General features: G+C 43.0%; 1 protein-coding gene across 1 annotated transcript; it reads left to right on the top strand.

Annotated features, from left to right (window-relative positions):
- Positions 1 to 2204: 2204 nt before the first annotated feature.
- LOC311423787 (uncharacterized protein) lies at positions 2205 to 8810 on the top strand. The gene is made up of 5 exons (XM_084498217.1): positions 2205 to 2298; positions 2399 to 2500; positions 4431 to 4504; positions 7518 to 7603; positions 8390 to 8810. The coding sequence occupies exons 2-5, from the start codon at positions 2416 to 2418 to the stop codon at positions 8664 to 8666; spliced, it is 522 nt and encodes a 173-aa protein (XP_084354343.1). The 5' UTR covers positions 2205 to 2298; positions 2399 to 2415; the 3' UTR covers positions 8667 to 8810.
- The last annotated feature ends 6767 nt before the right edge of the window (positions 8811 to 15577 follow it).

Genomic DNA, 15577 nt, shown 5'->3' with positions numbered 1-15577 from the left:
CATTTCTTTCCCAGTGACTTCACTGCTGGTTGCCGTGGAAGTTCCGATGTCACAGTGATCACGGATGCTGTATCACAGGGTGAGGGCTTCCAGGAAAGGGACACCCCTTAACATCTCCCCAGCCATCGGATTCCACCTGGCCATGTGAAGAGGTAAAACGGTTAATTCTGAAATACTGGAGTACTGTTTTCTGGGTAAACATCCCCATTTGTGAATTGATGTCAGCACAGCTGAGACCGCAGTCCATCAGAACAGCGACCTTCCCCTCGCATCAGGGCAAGCTGCTGAGCACTTCAGGTGTTCTTTATAGGGAGTTACTGCAGGTGGTTCAGCCTGCTAGGGGATAAGTGTTGTGTGAAAGAATCCCACCAGTGGGACAGAACCTTTGCAGAAATCAAACTTACTGCGTTAATGTTATTTTTATCCTTTAATCTCACCAGAGGAAAAGTGAATGTGAATCTAAGCACAGACTTTAGGCCCGCACTGATGTTTTTTAAGTGGAGGTTAAGTGGTTTAAATCATCTTGTAATGTGCAACTGTGCTGTAGTGATGTGCCATGCACTATGAAAACACACAAACAATAGAAGTAATTGTATACAACTCAAAGGTGAGTTGCAGTTTCTTAATTAAATTAATGAAACAGCTTTTAAAGTGCTGTGCAAGGCCTTTATTTTCCCTTAGAAGCGGTGCACTGAGAAGTGGTTGTACTTTCCAGGTTGCTTGGTGTTAAGATTCATGGTGTGGTTTTAGTTAGCCTGTTGGATGGACTGCAGTGCAATCTGCTGGGATCTACTTGATCTGTTCCCACTGTGATCTGCTGGGGGCTGTGCCCATCTTCTTTCCTCCCATATTTTGTTAACTAATAAACCGGGATCCCTGAGATGGTGCCTGGGGGTGAACAGCTTTGCCCTGTGATGGGGGCTTGCCTGCCAGCTTTTCCTGCGTTGCTCCAGAGGTTTCCTCCCAACATTTGTCAGGGGATGTTGAGAAATTAAATGGGAAAACTGCCAACATTTGGAGAGGCTCTAATGAAGAGAGTGCTGATGCTGAAACAGCTTGGTTTACATAAAAACCTCATCTTCCTAAACCACCTTTCATCCCAGTATTTGCTAGTGATGTTTGTATATGCCCACAACTAGGATTTTGTATCCCCCGAGGTTGGTACCTGTCTGTCTCTTGCTGCCGTGCAGAAATGGAAACAAAGACTGAATGCCACTGAAGCTGTTTCATTTAATCTTGTCCCAATTGCTTTGCTAACTAGTGTTGAGTGAGGAAAGAGCATTGTTCCATAAAAGTCTGGAAAGGCATAAAGAGCAGATCTGGAGTCTTTCCTCTCATAAGGGGAAGCAAATGAGGCGTGGCTTTAGGCAAGATTCTTGCTCCTTAAAATGAGCAGTGTCTGCTCTCTGGAGTTTTTTATTCCCCTCCCCAATCAGGATGGCGCATTTTATAATCAAAATCGGGTCACAGGAGACCGATGCGTGAAAGAGCAGCTGTTGCATGCAATTGTGCACAATATTTCTGTGCTAGAAGTGATTCATTTAGTCTGTAATATATATGGAAATGTGCTGCAGGAGCACTGCTGAAAATAACCTATTGTATTCATAAAGCCCCAACAAAGCTGATTTTTGATTTGTGGATTTTACATGCCTTTTCCCTTTTACGATATGTCACATAAACATAAGCAATCTACCTTTTAGTTCTGGTAGTGTTATTTGGCTGTATTTAATCTATCTGTATTGCTTCTTTTACACTTAGCTGAATGCAATACCTTCAGCACTGAAGGCATAAACTAAATGAAGGCTGCTGCAGGGAGTTATATGCAAAGAAAATAAAATCCTGCTGCAGAAGCACTCTGGATGAACAAATAAAGGATATAGAATGAGAATGAACAAGGGGAAACAGATCATTTCCAAGGTCTTAAAATACCCTGAAAAATCTGAGCTAGCAGGGATATTCTGTACTTCTCCATGTGTAGAGAAGTGGCTAGGTAATTTGCCACTGCTTCATCTCTGCATGATGCATTCCAGTAAAAAATGGTAGGGCACGTAGATGTCCTCTGTTTCTGCTCTGGAAAACTCTCAATTTGCGTATACAGTATTTTATTCGGTTTAAATATAATTGTTAATTACACATAGTTATCACTTAAATGCAACTCGTTACTTGTAATTTGCTGCTAACTTTATGAAAATGCTGCAGAAGGTGTTGAAATCTTGGGATGGAATTGTGAAGCAGTTAGAAACCATTTCAACAGTGGCAGGAATCCCAAAGTTTTCTTAAACACGTCTGTATTTAAGTGTATGTGATCTGTGAGGCAAGAGGATAAATGCTGACAGATGTCTTTCAAACCATGGTAAGCATCTCCGCTAAATGTGTGGTTTTTGTTTTTTTCCAAAAGCTGTGCATTTGGAAGAGATGGCCGAGACTACAACTGACATGCTGATACAACAGCCGGAAGAAAGCACAGATGAGCACAGCCCAGAGAAAGTCAACATGCAAAGTGAGTGACAGCCAACTGGATTCGCAACAGGACCAATGCTGTGTACGCATTAAATGAATTACGCTTGGTTTTGTAGAGAATGTGACCTAAAGCGTATGAATGTGGGATGCCTGGGGAAGGGGCTGAGTGAGAAAGAGGATATTGCCTTCCTCTGGAAAGGCTAAAGTGACTTTCAAAACAAAATCGACTCCTGTAAAGGTAGTAGTGGGGTTTTTAGCTCTCCCCGTAAATGAGACGGCATCCAGCAGTCAGAATTCAGCAAAAACAAGTTTACTGGCACAGTAAATGTTGTTTGTGTTCTAAATGATGTATTTTAGCTTCCACAAGGACACTTTGAGAATAAGCTTCTGCAGTTGATAAATGGAAGCCCTCTTAACCTGCTGTGGGAAGACAGATGAAAGTAAACGCTTTGATCAGAGTTCAGAAAATGCGGATCAAAAACAATGACGTACAGTACTATTACTTTTGGAAGGCAAAAATTAAAGTTACCAGAAGCTACAAGGCTTTGCAACAGCATGTTTTGCTTAGTGTTGGGTACTCCTGAGGGACGTATCTTAAAACTCTTCCAGGTCTGACTGCAAGAGGTGTTTAGGGACCTAAAGATGCAGACCATGAACTGAAATGAATTTATTTTCCAATTTGGCAGAGGGCAACCAGTTTACCGAAAGTAAGGAGTGTGTTTCTCTGGGGGAAAAATGAAGAATACCCATATTAATAAAAAGTGCTAATACTAATTTTCAAGATCTGAAGAGAACAGTGTTTTTTCACTCTCATATACTCAGTCTCTACTGAAATTACGAAGCAGCTCCCTCTACAGTATTTAGCCTATACCTTCCAGAAATCCTTGAAACTGCACATTTCATACTGTTCCACTTCTCCTACCACTAACTCTTAGCAATGTGTGTTGCAGCAAATCTGAGCGCTGCTTTGATACTTAGGTACATGTGTTTGCTACAGATCAAGCTACATACTAGAGATAATTTCGAATAATCCCGGTAACCGCTGTCTGACTAACCAGTGGAATTCGTCTTTCTGATCTGCTTGGAAACTCCTATGCGAATATCAAGGTGTTTGAAGTAATCTTAGAAGACATAATTCTCTTTTTACTGAAGTACAACATTCCACATTATAATCTCAAAAAGCCTTTTGGGGAGTTCCTTAGTACTAAAAGCTGTTTTGTCCCTACCTTTTATTTATTGTAATGTTCTTTGAAGTTTTCTTCAAAGATGAAACTGAACTTCCCATTTATGTTTCAGACTAATGAATATCCAGCTTTGTTTAAGCAATTAGCTTGGTGGGATGATTTCTGTTGCAGTTTAAAAAAAAAAAAAAAAAAAAAAAAAGTTCCAAAATCCTGAGTGGTTTAGACATGTTTTGAAAAAAAACACTAAGCCAACAGCTGTGCAGTGGACTAATCTGACAGTATAGCAGCTGTCATAACAAAAGCAGAGCTGGTTCAAACACAGCCTCTTTGTATAGTGATTGAAAATGATTTAAAGGAAAAGATTATGTACTGGTTCTACTGTGTTGAGCTCTGGGGCTGGATAAGTGACTGTTCACTTGCTTTTGGTATGTGATCCCCAACAGATGAATGGGCTCTTAACCAATGCTTTACTCTGGCTTAGAGGCTTGATTGTTTCACTGCTCAGCTCTGCTTCTTTCTGCTGGCTCTGTTTCTGCAACCATGCTATATGGGTGCCTGCCTGAATTCTGCTTGGTTGATGGCACACCACTTTAACATGCACACAAACCACATCTGTAATCAAAGAATACTCCAGTGAATGCACAAGAGGATAATTAAGCAATGCAATTTGTAAAGATAGCCTGAACTGTGGCTTTTTAAAGTATCAAATTATGCAACCTGCTTTAGATATTTCAGGCTAATTTGCTTGCGTTTTAAGGCCCTCTTTATTTCTTTCTCCTTGTTCAGACAGAAGTACTGGAGTAACCTTTGAAACAAAGGACTTCAAAGTGACAGCAGGCTGCCTATCTGGCACTAGCGAAGTAAGTAGTCTGCTAATGCGTGAATATTTTATGTATCTACAGCTAAATGAAGGAAATTGCAAGTTGATATAAACTGATGTTCTTTGTATTAGCTCATGACAAATGCAGCAATTACCTCCAATCAGTTAATTATAGCATCCTTCCATGGCCTGCCTTCTACTTTCCTGAGCTTTGTTTCGTGTTATCAGTTAACTAGCTGAGGTGTTTAGGAATATGCCAAGCAAGTTCTTCTTCTGCAGTACTGAAGTAACTGTAAATGGAGATTTAACAGTGTACTCAAAATCTAAACTGGCCTCTGATGCAGTCGTTACATTTCATATGTTAAATGATAACTTGTTTTAAGAGATTCCATAGTACTAAAGATCAGTACCAGTAAAGCTAAAGATCTATAGCTGCTTCTTGCATCGTCACTTCTCACATAAAAGTGGATGCTTGGCTTTTAAGTGCATTAATCTCCAAAACCCCTCTGTGACAATGTGCTTTTCTCCATGTTGTATGAATGCTACGAGTGCCTGAGTAGCTTTTGAGCATGGAGCTGCAAGTGGTTTGCCCAAGGTGACCTCTAGAATCTGCATGCTAGGTGCTGGTTTACCCATAAGCTGTTTTCCTTCTTCCATTAGTCCCTGAGTTGGAAGGGAAATGATGGTGGGGATCGTTTTCTACAGGGAAACCTCTGTAAGAGGAGTGAGCACTTAGTAAACTTGCAGTTCTTGTATTCCATCTTCACTGAAGTACTACTTTCTTGTTATACTGTTGGAAAATATATTGATTTTTAATAGCACAGTGAAAGTCATTGGTGTTTCCTCTGTCCATCTTGCTGCTTTCTGTTTTGCTTTATACTCTTCACACCTGGCGATGTCTGGATGGCATGCAGACCTTCTGTCACTTGATGTTGATTAGTCTCACTAAGATAATGGCAGAGAAAAGTAATTGTCTTTGCATACATCAATCCCCAAATCTTAGAAGGGAACAAAATCGGGTTACCATCACTGTTTGCTGTCTCCTAATTCTGACTTTCTAGTAACGATTACCAGAGGATGCCAGGTCTGTTTCTGGCAACAGACCATTACGCTGAGCTTACTTGTACTCTATTTGGATAATCTAGTGGCTTTCAATGCAAATAGAATGTACTTACAATAAAGCTAGTAGTTAACAGTTAAATTGGTGCCACTTTGTGATCGGTCATCTCACATGCACATGCTCTCTCATTAAATTTTAAATACAGAACAATTGGATAAAGGATTGCTAATTAAGAAGAGAGTATATATCAGATGACCAATTAGTGATAAAGTAGAAGCTATCCTAAGGATTCCTTTACTCATGGAATGCAAATTATTTCAGGCTCTTAACGTATGTTTAAATCAAGTTTGCATTGTAACTGTATGTGTAGATTTGTCACAGGTGGAAAAATGTAAGGAGTTTCATTAAATCAGTAGAAATAACAAGAGCATGGTCTGTGTTGTATGGTGTTCAGGACTTGGTGGTAACTCACCATGAGAGGCTATAATTACATACCCACAGCTTTCGTTAATGAGTCTGTCTTGAAATATTAACAGCTAGAACAAATATTGCCAGAGGATAAGCTTGATACGTTGGATGCAGGGACAGAATAGATCAGCTGGTAGCAGTCCCCAAGGCAGTCCTAAGGCTGTTTTGCAGGAAGAGGGCATTATGGCATTGTTGACTTCAATAGCTACCTTCTTGCATTTCCTCCATCATAAAATGCTTCCGAGGTGCAATCCTCAGGCTAGTGCCCTGCTCCAAATGATCGGAGTCATTGAATCTCCTTTTATTTACTAGTGCAGCATTACAGAAGTGCTTCCCTTAGTCTCCTACTTCTTAGAAGTCTTGCATCTTATCTGAATTCATCTACACGCACTTCACAGCAGTGTAAGGATCCTGAGTCAGCTCTGAGCAAGTGAACTCGCATTCCAGAAGAATGCTGGAGAGGTAACCAGATGTTCCCCTCGAGGCATCTCACTTCCTTCTCAGCACAGTATGTAGCCCAGGAGATGGCTATCTTAAAGAAGATGGCACTCCCTTTTGAAGAGAATTCTTGAAACTTTTTGATGTAGTTGTAGAATGAATTCTGCTTAGCATTTAGAATTCAGCCATGGATCATCTTGAAACGAGAGACTTGTACCAGCATTTACATGTGTGATGTTAAATGCAAGTAATTTATTGAAAAATACAGTATTTGTTTTGGCTTCAGCCCTAGGATTGGACTGTGCTGCATAATGTTCGAGAGAATGGCTGGATCCCTGAAGGACAAAGCCATCAATCTTTGTCACAGGACTTCTGTCTCTCGGTGGCACCCAGCACAATGGGGCTCCAGTCCCGAGGGAGGCCTCTGAGCATCAGCATAGCAGGAACGTTGAGTGCCGTGCTGCTTTCCTTGCCTACAGATGAGTTTCAGCCGCTGTGATTAGATGACGTGTCTGGAGGCAAAGGACTGTTTATTGTGCATTACTCACTGACTTGTGCAATAAATCTGTTTAAAGTAGTGTTTCTTCTTGCAGCAGGATGAGAAGAAGGTGGACAGCAGTACGATGACATCCTGAATGCCAATTAATATTCCACGGGCATCCACATTAGACAGAGTAGGCCGCAGGCAACCAACCTTTATTTTAACCTAATCTCTTGGTGATTTTAAGTACTTCCCAAAGGTGTGTTTTTGCTATCTGCAAAAAAGGAATCCACTTTAAATGAGATTATTTCAAGGCAGCTGCTGTTGACTGAATTGCTTCTCATCGAGAAGTAGCGTGGTGTTTCTTATGTCTGGGCACCATCACTGTTAGACTCCTGCGATCATTGACATGCATTTGCTTTCTCATTAGTCCTGTTCTGATAACTCCAGGACCTCAAAAGATGGAGCATCCTCCCCCTTGAAATGAAAGTGGCCTCATTCCTAGCAATCTGCAGCTTGTTTGGTACCTTAGCTTGGTAGAAATAATCTTTTGTGTTAAGTCTGCTAAACCTCTAAGCATAAACGTGTTGTTTTTTTTTTCATTAGACAAGTGGAACATCCAGTGATGGAGATGATGAAGATGACCAAGATGAAACATACTTTTCTGTTTCTCTGTCTCCCACTGGAATCAGGTTATATACGTTTATTCTCTTTTCCATCTTTATTTTGGCTTATTTTAACATTTTGGAGAAGTTTGTTAACCTGCAGGTAAACATCTTTGAAAGCACAGAGATTGTGGAAATTCCTACTTAGAAAAAGCCTTGAGAAATGTTTGGAGCTAGATAAACAAGACTTCCTGGAGTTAGAGTGCCTTAAGTGCAGCATTTAAGTTTTGCCTGGGATTCCTGTGATCCCACTGTCATGACTGCAAACAACAAAGAGTCTGTTGTGCTACTGGATGTGCTAGGGCACTCAGAAACTTCTGAAGCTGAGTCAAAATGATACTCGTGCAGTTGTGTTGAGTTGTAATAGCTCTTCTTGATGCTCAGAAAAAATGGATTTTCCTATCATTCTTAGAGCAACAAACAGCAAGCATATTCAAGAATATCATTCTTGTTAATTACTTGTGTGCCATGTCCCAGATGCATCTCTATCGGGAAATGAGGTGTCCAGTATGAGAGTTAAGAAGCACTGCACTGTCCCTCTGTTCCAGTTACAAAAAGGTGGTACTTGTGTTAATTTCAAAAGGTAGTTTTATATCTAGATGTTTTGCTTTGTCATTTGTGTTTGTTGTTTTTTGTTGTTTTTGTTTTTTTTTTCCATTCTGCCCTAATTACAAGATTCATTTCCTTGCCTAATTGTAAGTCTGTATTATAGTCTGTGATATGTCTGAAAGATAACAGATGTTGGTTCTGTAGAATCAGTGATGAGAGTTCAGGTTACCTGAAACAACACTTGTTTGCTTGTCTGTCTTATAGAACCAGCAGGAAGAGGCCAAAGAAAAAGAGTAGGCAGTCACCAGCTCAGAAGAAAATGAAAACAGTTGATGTGGAAGAAATGATGTTGGTACCAGAAAAGGTAGAGGACAGAGAAGCAGCAGTACAGGAAAAGGGGGAGGACAGAGCAGAAAAAGCACAGCAAGCAACTGTTCAGTGTTCAGTATCTGAAACTGTCAAGTTTGTGGTCCTTGCACTCTCTGTGTTTCTGATCTTCGTGCATCTGACTATGATGGTAATACTAACAGTCTGCTCGTGATCTGCGTTCTGGAAAGAAAGAGCACTGCGACACTAAGAAGTGCTTAGCAGTGACTACAGAACTGAAGAATGCTCCTTCTTTTCCCTGCTGTGTGTGAACAAGGTCTTCAGGTAGTGAATTAAAAGGCTGGTTGGAGGGTAAAAAGTCTGTGACTTGTCTGTACATAGTGTTCACTCTATGCAGTGGTTCTAGCTCCTGGAACTGTGACTTGCTGTACTGTTTCTTTTCTGCTGAAGCCAAGTTGACACTTGGATGCATGTTTTGTGCCCCAGTTAAGAGATCTTCACTCAGAAGGGTTTGGAGTTCTGTACGGCTTATTTTTTTTTCCTAAACTGCCTCCAGCAGGGATTATTCTGTCTCTGAGAAAGTAAAGCTCCTCTAAGCTCTGGTTGTATTACATTTGAGAAACACCAGATATAAATTGAGGGAACAAAGTGCTTCCCGTCTGGCAAGACAGGTGATGGCTGTAGCATAATACAAGCTATGAAGGCTCAAGGGAGGAGTTATTATGTCTTAACCACTTCTGGAAGAATATCCTTTCCCCTTCAAGTCTAGAAATGCTACTAACAAGGGGGAGTGGTGGAAGTGAGGCTCTGCTGTACATAGCCTGCTACTTTCCATCTGAAGAAGATCTAACTTTGTGTGATGTTTTCATAAATCATGACACTTGGATTTAAATGACTCCTGGGTTAAGATCAAAATGAGTCCTTTCAGTATTTTTTCATTTCACAGGAGAAATGCAGAACTTTTGGTCTGGCACATAATCTGAAGGAATACACTGAAGCATCCTAAAATTGCTGAAGGCATTTGATTCTAAAAACTGCTCATTTTCTCTTGTCTATGTGTGCTTTGCCAAGAAATAAAACTTAATATCCTTACATCTGACACTGCTTGGTTTAAGAGGAAAATCCTTCCTGTGTAAATTGTAACACAGTAAGTTAATGGTACAAGATAGTGAATGATTTCCTCAACTTTTAAGTCCTTCATCTTTACTATGTGTGCACTTTATAATCTTTACTTCGTATCTTCACAATGCCTTTAATATGAGGTAAGAGGTTACCTCTCTTCTAAGTAGGATAAATGGTAATAAATGAGGAGTTTGACTCCTGTAACAGTCAAAGTAGGATCAAGGTTGCTGCATTTCCACTAAGGTGTGGTGTTAGCTCTGTATTCTCAGAGGTTTCCTCCTTTATGAAGCTCATTTTCCAGTTTAGCAAATGCGATGAAAGCTGGAATGTGTAGTATATTTGCATGATGTTGCTTTCATAGGAAAATAATTTAGCTATTTCAAATTGCTATGTAAATGCTAGCCATCAAGTAGAATCGCTTCCCTGTTAAGTAACTGATGGACCATGTCGGTTCTGCTTCATGCTTAAGGCTTTGCTCTGCAATTCTTATATGCCCCCACTGTCTAGCCATCTCACATTTCCTCTGCAAAACCTTGTCTGGGATGATCCAATCGATGCATGGTTGCTTTGATGTGGTTATGTAGGATGGCAGAGATGTGGCCGTGCCATTTCTCCTGGATTTAACAGCCCATCCTGCTATGAAGTTTAACGTGTTCCACAGCAGGTGGGACTGCTGTTTAACTCTCAAATCTTCATTGAACTGCAGAATACATTGCCACTGGAAAAACGAAATGGCCAGTGGGGACTGCTTGTAGGTTTGGAATGCTCCAGTTCTTGTCTGTACCCCCACATTCCAGTTTCCTGTGGGTCCTGGGAAGTGCTCCTTTGCTTCTGAAAATACTTATCTTCGTGTTGGTAAAGGGTAGCCTTGCAAACGGATCTGTTTATGGCTGGCACAGCAGAAAAGTTGTTAAACTACCAGGTCATTCTCCTCATACTGAAATAATCCTTGTGGATCACAGGTAGAACTCCACGCCTTTTTATGTACTAGAATTGAGGGCATTGTGAGACAGCAAGGAGAGCACACAGCAGACAATTGATGTTGAAAAATAACTGGCATTAACTTCAGAACCTTGTTCTTTTCAGGAAACAAGTTGTTGGTTGCTGTCATTTGGACATCTTATATGCTGGTATGAAAGGAGGTGGAATTCCTCCTCTCTTAGGGTTAGCTGGGGTGCCCCATGTGTATTTTCCCACTTCTTTTTCTGTTCAGTATTTACTGGGTTGTCTTAGTCTGTCCTTTCAATTAAGGATATCAAAGCATTGGCTTCAAGGATGAGGATTTTCTAAATCCTTCTTGGCAATGGATGACAAAAACATTAACCTCCAGTTGCTCAACATATAAGGGGTGTATCCTCATGCTGAGGAGCATGTGCTGTTCTGATCTTTATATGAAATAAACATGTTAGTGCCCAACATTGTTTTATTGTCTTCGCTTTGTTATACAAATATTCCTCACTTTAAAAAAAAATAAATAATAAAGTGTAGTGGGAGGGAGGATTAGAGCAAGTTCCTGGGCACATGAGGTGCTGCAGCTTAAGCTGTGCTTGGAAAAGAAACTCGCAATCTGCCTCTTTGTTGCACAGGAGGTAGGCTTGCTGGGCTTGTTGGAAATGACAGCTAGCCTCAGGTTCCTCCCAGCCTCAGGTGGTGGTATTGACCCTGTTACTGACCAACCTTCTGCAAGAAAAATCTGTACGCTGCTGCAAGTCTCGTTAGTATTGGATTTGAATTAAAAATGCCTTCATTTAAACTCAAAATGGGGAGACACAGACAGCTTCCTCCACCCCCAGAGAAGTTCAGTTTGTGCCAAGTCTCCTCTAGCTCAGTGGAAATTAGTGAGGCAGCGTAGCAATCTTGCCAGAACAGAGTAGGAACCAATCCTGCTTCCCTGGGGAGCGAGTTTAGCACACATTGTGCTTGTTCATTTTATTGAGCAGCTCACCAAAACAAACAAGTGTTGTGGAGGTGTTGTCTGACCCACTGAAGGTGAGCTGTGCCCATTCCATCACACCTCCCAGTCCCTGCTCCCAGGTTGGTGTGGTCTCAGCCACTAAAATTAGACTTAAAGGGAGTATTCACTTGGGAGTGGGCTATCTTTAAAACTTTCCTGTTTAACAGCAGAAGCTGAGATGCGAGGTAAGGATGCGGTGCTGCTCTGCTCATGGATGCTGTGTACTAAAGGGTACACCGAGAACTGCTCTGGAACTGTTAATGCTAGCTCTAGGTCACCATGTAATTATTTTTTTTTCCTGTATTTTTTTTTTTTCTTAAGGCTTTTCTTTTAACTCTGTAAGACAGGGTTGTGAATCCTTGTAACGAGTGCAAGGCGCACTAAATGGGCCACGTGGTGGTGACCTCCAGCAGTAGGTCTCAAAGTGGGGCAAACGCTGTGTCCCAGGGGGACTGGGGTGGTGACTGTCTTAACTCGTTTCCAGTTGTCAGTATTTCCAAGAAGTCTGCTTGTGGGATAGTCTGCTGAGGAAAGAAAATGATGATCCTTGAAAGTGAGCTGGAGGATCTTGCCCTAAAGGAGGGATTTAGGCTGCACGGTTTGGGCAGGCCTTCTCTCCCTACCCAGGAGGCAGAATCTAAGTGCATTCCCCTTCTTCCTCAGAAGAGGAAACTCTGTTAAGGTGTGATTTAAGGAGCACATCACCCACGGGGATTTGTGCCCCACACATGGCATCCTTACATCTAAAGGAGAACGGGCCTGGCACCTCCCTCAGATGGCAGCAGTGTCCTCATCGCTGCTCTGCAGGTTTTCTTGTCTGAGCTCTCTTTGCCCCCAGCCCCTTCACCCTGCTTTGTGAAGTTCCTGTGAAAGGTTAGATAGGATCACTGATGAAGAGATGTCCCAATGCCACCCACGTCCCCCAGCCCAGCAGCTGGTCCTGCATCTCAGGCATCTTCCCTGCCACTTGGAGCCTGCTGCAGGCCGGATGCGCTCCGGAGCCGTCTCCCCACATCTCCAATTCCGTGTGCTGCAGCCTCCTCCACCACAGACCTGTCAGCAAGGATCTGTGCCTGGCAGAAACAGCTCTGGGAGAGCGATGACAGCCAAATGGTTGCTAAACGGGGAGTAGCTGGAGCGCTGCTGTAGCAGGGAGGTCAATTATAATCGACTTCCCTGTAACACCGCGCTGTGTTCTCAGAGACACCCCCAGGATGGGCAGCAGCTGGGGCTGGAAGTTGACTGGAGATGGAAAGCTACGAAGATGAGAACGGGTCTGATGGGTGAGAATCGTCTTCCTCCAGTGTTTGCATTGCTCTGCTTGGGGACAGCTTTTCTCTGCTGCCACAGCCACGTGAGCAGCTCGGAGTCCACTCACTGCTGCCCTGGGCTTTAGCTATGTGCATACGTGCCCAAGATCTTGCAGGTGGAGAACCAATTTTAAAGCCAATTTATAAGGAGCAAGGAGCACACAAGGGAGATGCCTGTCAGAGGTGTTTGCCAAGCAGTCGTGGTCCGGCCAAGCCAGGAACAAATTCCTGCAGAAGGACACACGCGGGGTTTTGCTGGCTTGTCACAAAAGCATCAGGTGTCAGAGCCAAGAAAAGAAATTCTCACTAGTGAGAATTGGGTAAAAATACATTGTTAGAGATTAATGCATTTGCCCATAAATTTAGCTTTGGGGATCAGCAAACCAGAAGGAGGAAGGCAGGTTCTGAGACGTGGAAGTGTTTCATTGTGGCAACCTTTGGAACAAAGCACCTTGGCTTCTGAAAGCATTTCAGTTTGAAACTGCTCTTTTTCTTTTGACAGCACAAAATACTTACATATTTAGACCCCACCAGAACCACCCAAACAAAAGAAAAAGATTATCTTCAATTTAAATGAAAACGTTGAGGTCAGAGTAGGAATTAATTCACCGAAATCTATTAAAATAGTATTTCTGTTGAAACAAATCAGAATTTTGCATTTTTTACCCACACACCCCTTACAAATCCTTTCTTTAAACATTCTGCTCTTGTCTCTTATCGTTGCCTGGTCCATGAATGATTAACCCCTCCTTCTTTTGAAGAGTAGAGAACAAAACCCCGCAGTCCAAAGTCCCTTTTCTTGCTTAGGCATTCAGCTCTTTCTCCGAGCTAGATGCGTTTTGCAAAAGACCCAAGGCACGTTTCCGTGCCCTGCACTCGAATACATTGACTCTTGCTGGGCTGCTCAGGAAGGCGGGTGTGATCTCCCACTCTAACAGACGATCCCTTAGTGAATACAGAAGAGATGCAGCTGGTGATACCAGCAAACCATTGCTTTATTCCACCGTTCTGGTAACCATTCATGGAGACCAGCTATTCCCTGCTATGTCTCACATAAACCCTCTCCCTAGAAACAAGCCATTATTTTTTTCCAGTTGTAAATAAACACGAACTTGCATTTTTTTTTTTTATAAAACACATGCAAACCCAGATGCACGCAGCCTCACTGGTTAAACAGCTCAAAGCCTTTCCGTGCTGCTGCTGCAATCCTACTAACTGTAGCTGATCTTGAAGGTTACTGGGTGTAGGGTTTTTTTTCCCAGCAACTGTCTTTTCAAAGTGCCTGTCTCTGCTGAAATGATGTCTCTCTGCGTTTGTCAGCCGGGCAGACACAGCTGGTGGACTTCTCCCCGCGGGTTAAATATTCTGATTGAGAGATCCCGAAGCTCTCAGCTCCTGTCTCCGTGTATTAAGGTGACTATCTGCACTGGAACCAGCCCAGGGCCCTGCAGGAGGGAGAATTAATTAATTAACTAGTTAATTAACTGTCAGGTTGCCAAATCTCCAGAAGAAATGACAGTCCCCCTGCATTGCCCCCCACCGTTTGCTCCGGGGGCTGCAGCCACTGCTGGCACCCAGATGCGCATGGGCAAGTCCTGGCCCTGTTGCTTGTTTTTTTCCCCTTCATCTCCATAATTCTGGTTTCTTCTGAAAGAAGGCTTTTCTGTTTTTGGGGGCAGTGCTTTTTTGGCTGTGTTTTTCCTGTTTTTTTTTTTTTGTTTTTGTTTTTTTTTTTCATCTCCTGGCCTGCTTGCTGCAGCTGAACACGCCTTTCCCAGACCTGATGGGAAGTGGTCCTGGCAGGAGCGCTCGTTGGACTGAGCTGGCTCAACCCAAAGCAATGCAGGTAAGAAAAAAAGAAAATAAAATGTTGCTGTTTGGCTCATTTGTGTAACTTACAGGAATTCCAGCAACTCTCCTGCTGTTCCCATGGAAACAGATGTTGAATTGCAGGAAACTGCTACAGGTTTCCAGCACTATTTCTCTTCCTTTACCACTGACACCACCTTTATCATTTCCCAAGCAACCCGGTAAAGTTACCTCTCCCTTTCTGCAGCACGAATCTGGAGTTTCCCTGGGCTGCCTCCACCCTATGGGTTCCTCGAGGTATCCCGAGGGGCACAAAGCTGTGCAATTTTCACCGTTCAGAAAGCATCTGCTGGGCGAAGCCCTGCCTTTGTGGGGAGGCTGGGGTGGTGTGGCACGGCACGCAGGCTCCGTCCTACAGACACACACGGTTATTTTCCAGCCTGTCAGGTCTGGCTCATCCACCAGGCAAGGCAGCAGCCGGGGACTGAGCATCTGGGGCTTTGTGGCCATGCTGCTGCTCCTGCCTCAATGATTTTGTCCAGTTTAAACCCACCTTCTTCCCCTGCCTTCATCTCTCATCTCCTTTCTCTTGCCTTTTGCAGGTGCTGCTGTGGTGCGGAGCGCTGGCAGCGGGCAGGTAAGCCTGCCTGGATCGATCTCAGACCCGACCGTGGCAAGTGAAAGATCACTGAGGGGTCTGTGGGGTTTACTTTGTTTTGTTTTTTAACTTGGGGAATGAGATGCTTATGAAGATGAAAGGGTATTTGGATTAATAAGTTGTTAGCGTTACGTATGTAGGACTGGGAGGCTGAGGAGGGTCAGGGCTGCCTGGCTGCACCCTCCCTGTCCCCCTGCAGTCGCTCACCTCACTGCAAAAACCCGAGAGCCTCGCCTGTGGGATGCCCTGCAAGGGGATGGGGCAGCCCCCCA

Source organism: Aythya ferina (assembly GCF_964211825.1).
Source record: "Aythya ferina genome assembly, chromosome: 25".
Taxonomy (NCBI): domain Eukaryota; kingdom Metazoa; phylum Chordata; class Aves; order Anseriformes; family Anatidae; genus Aythya; species Aythya ferina.
Note: the sequence above shows the minus strand (reverse complement) of the source record. Positions and strands in the feature narration are given on the sequence as shown.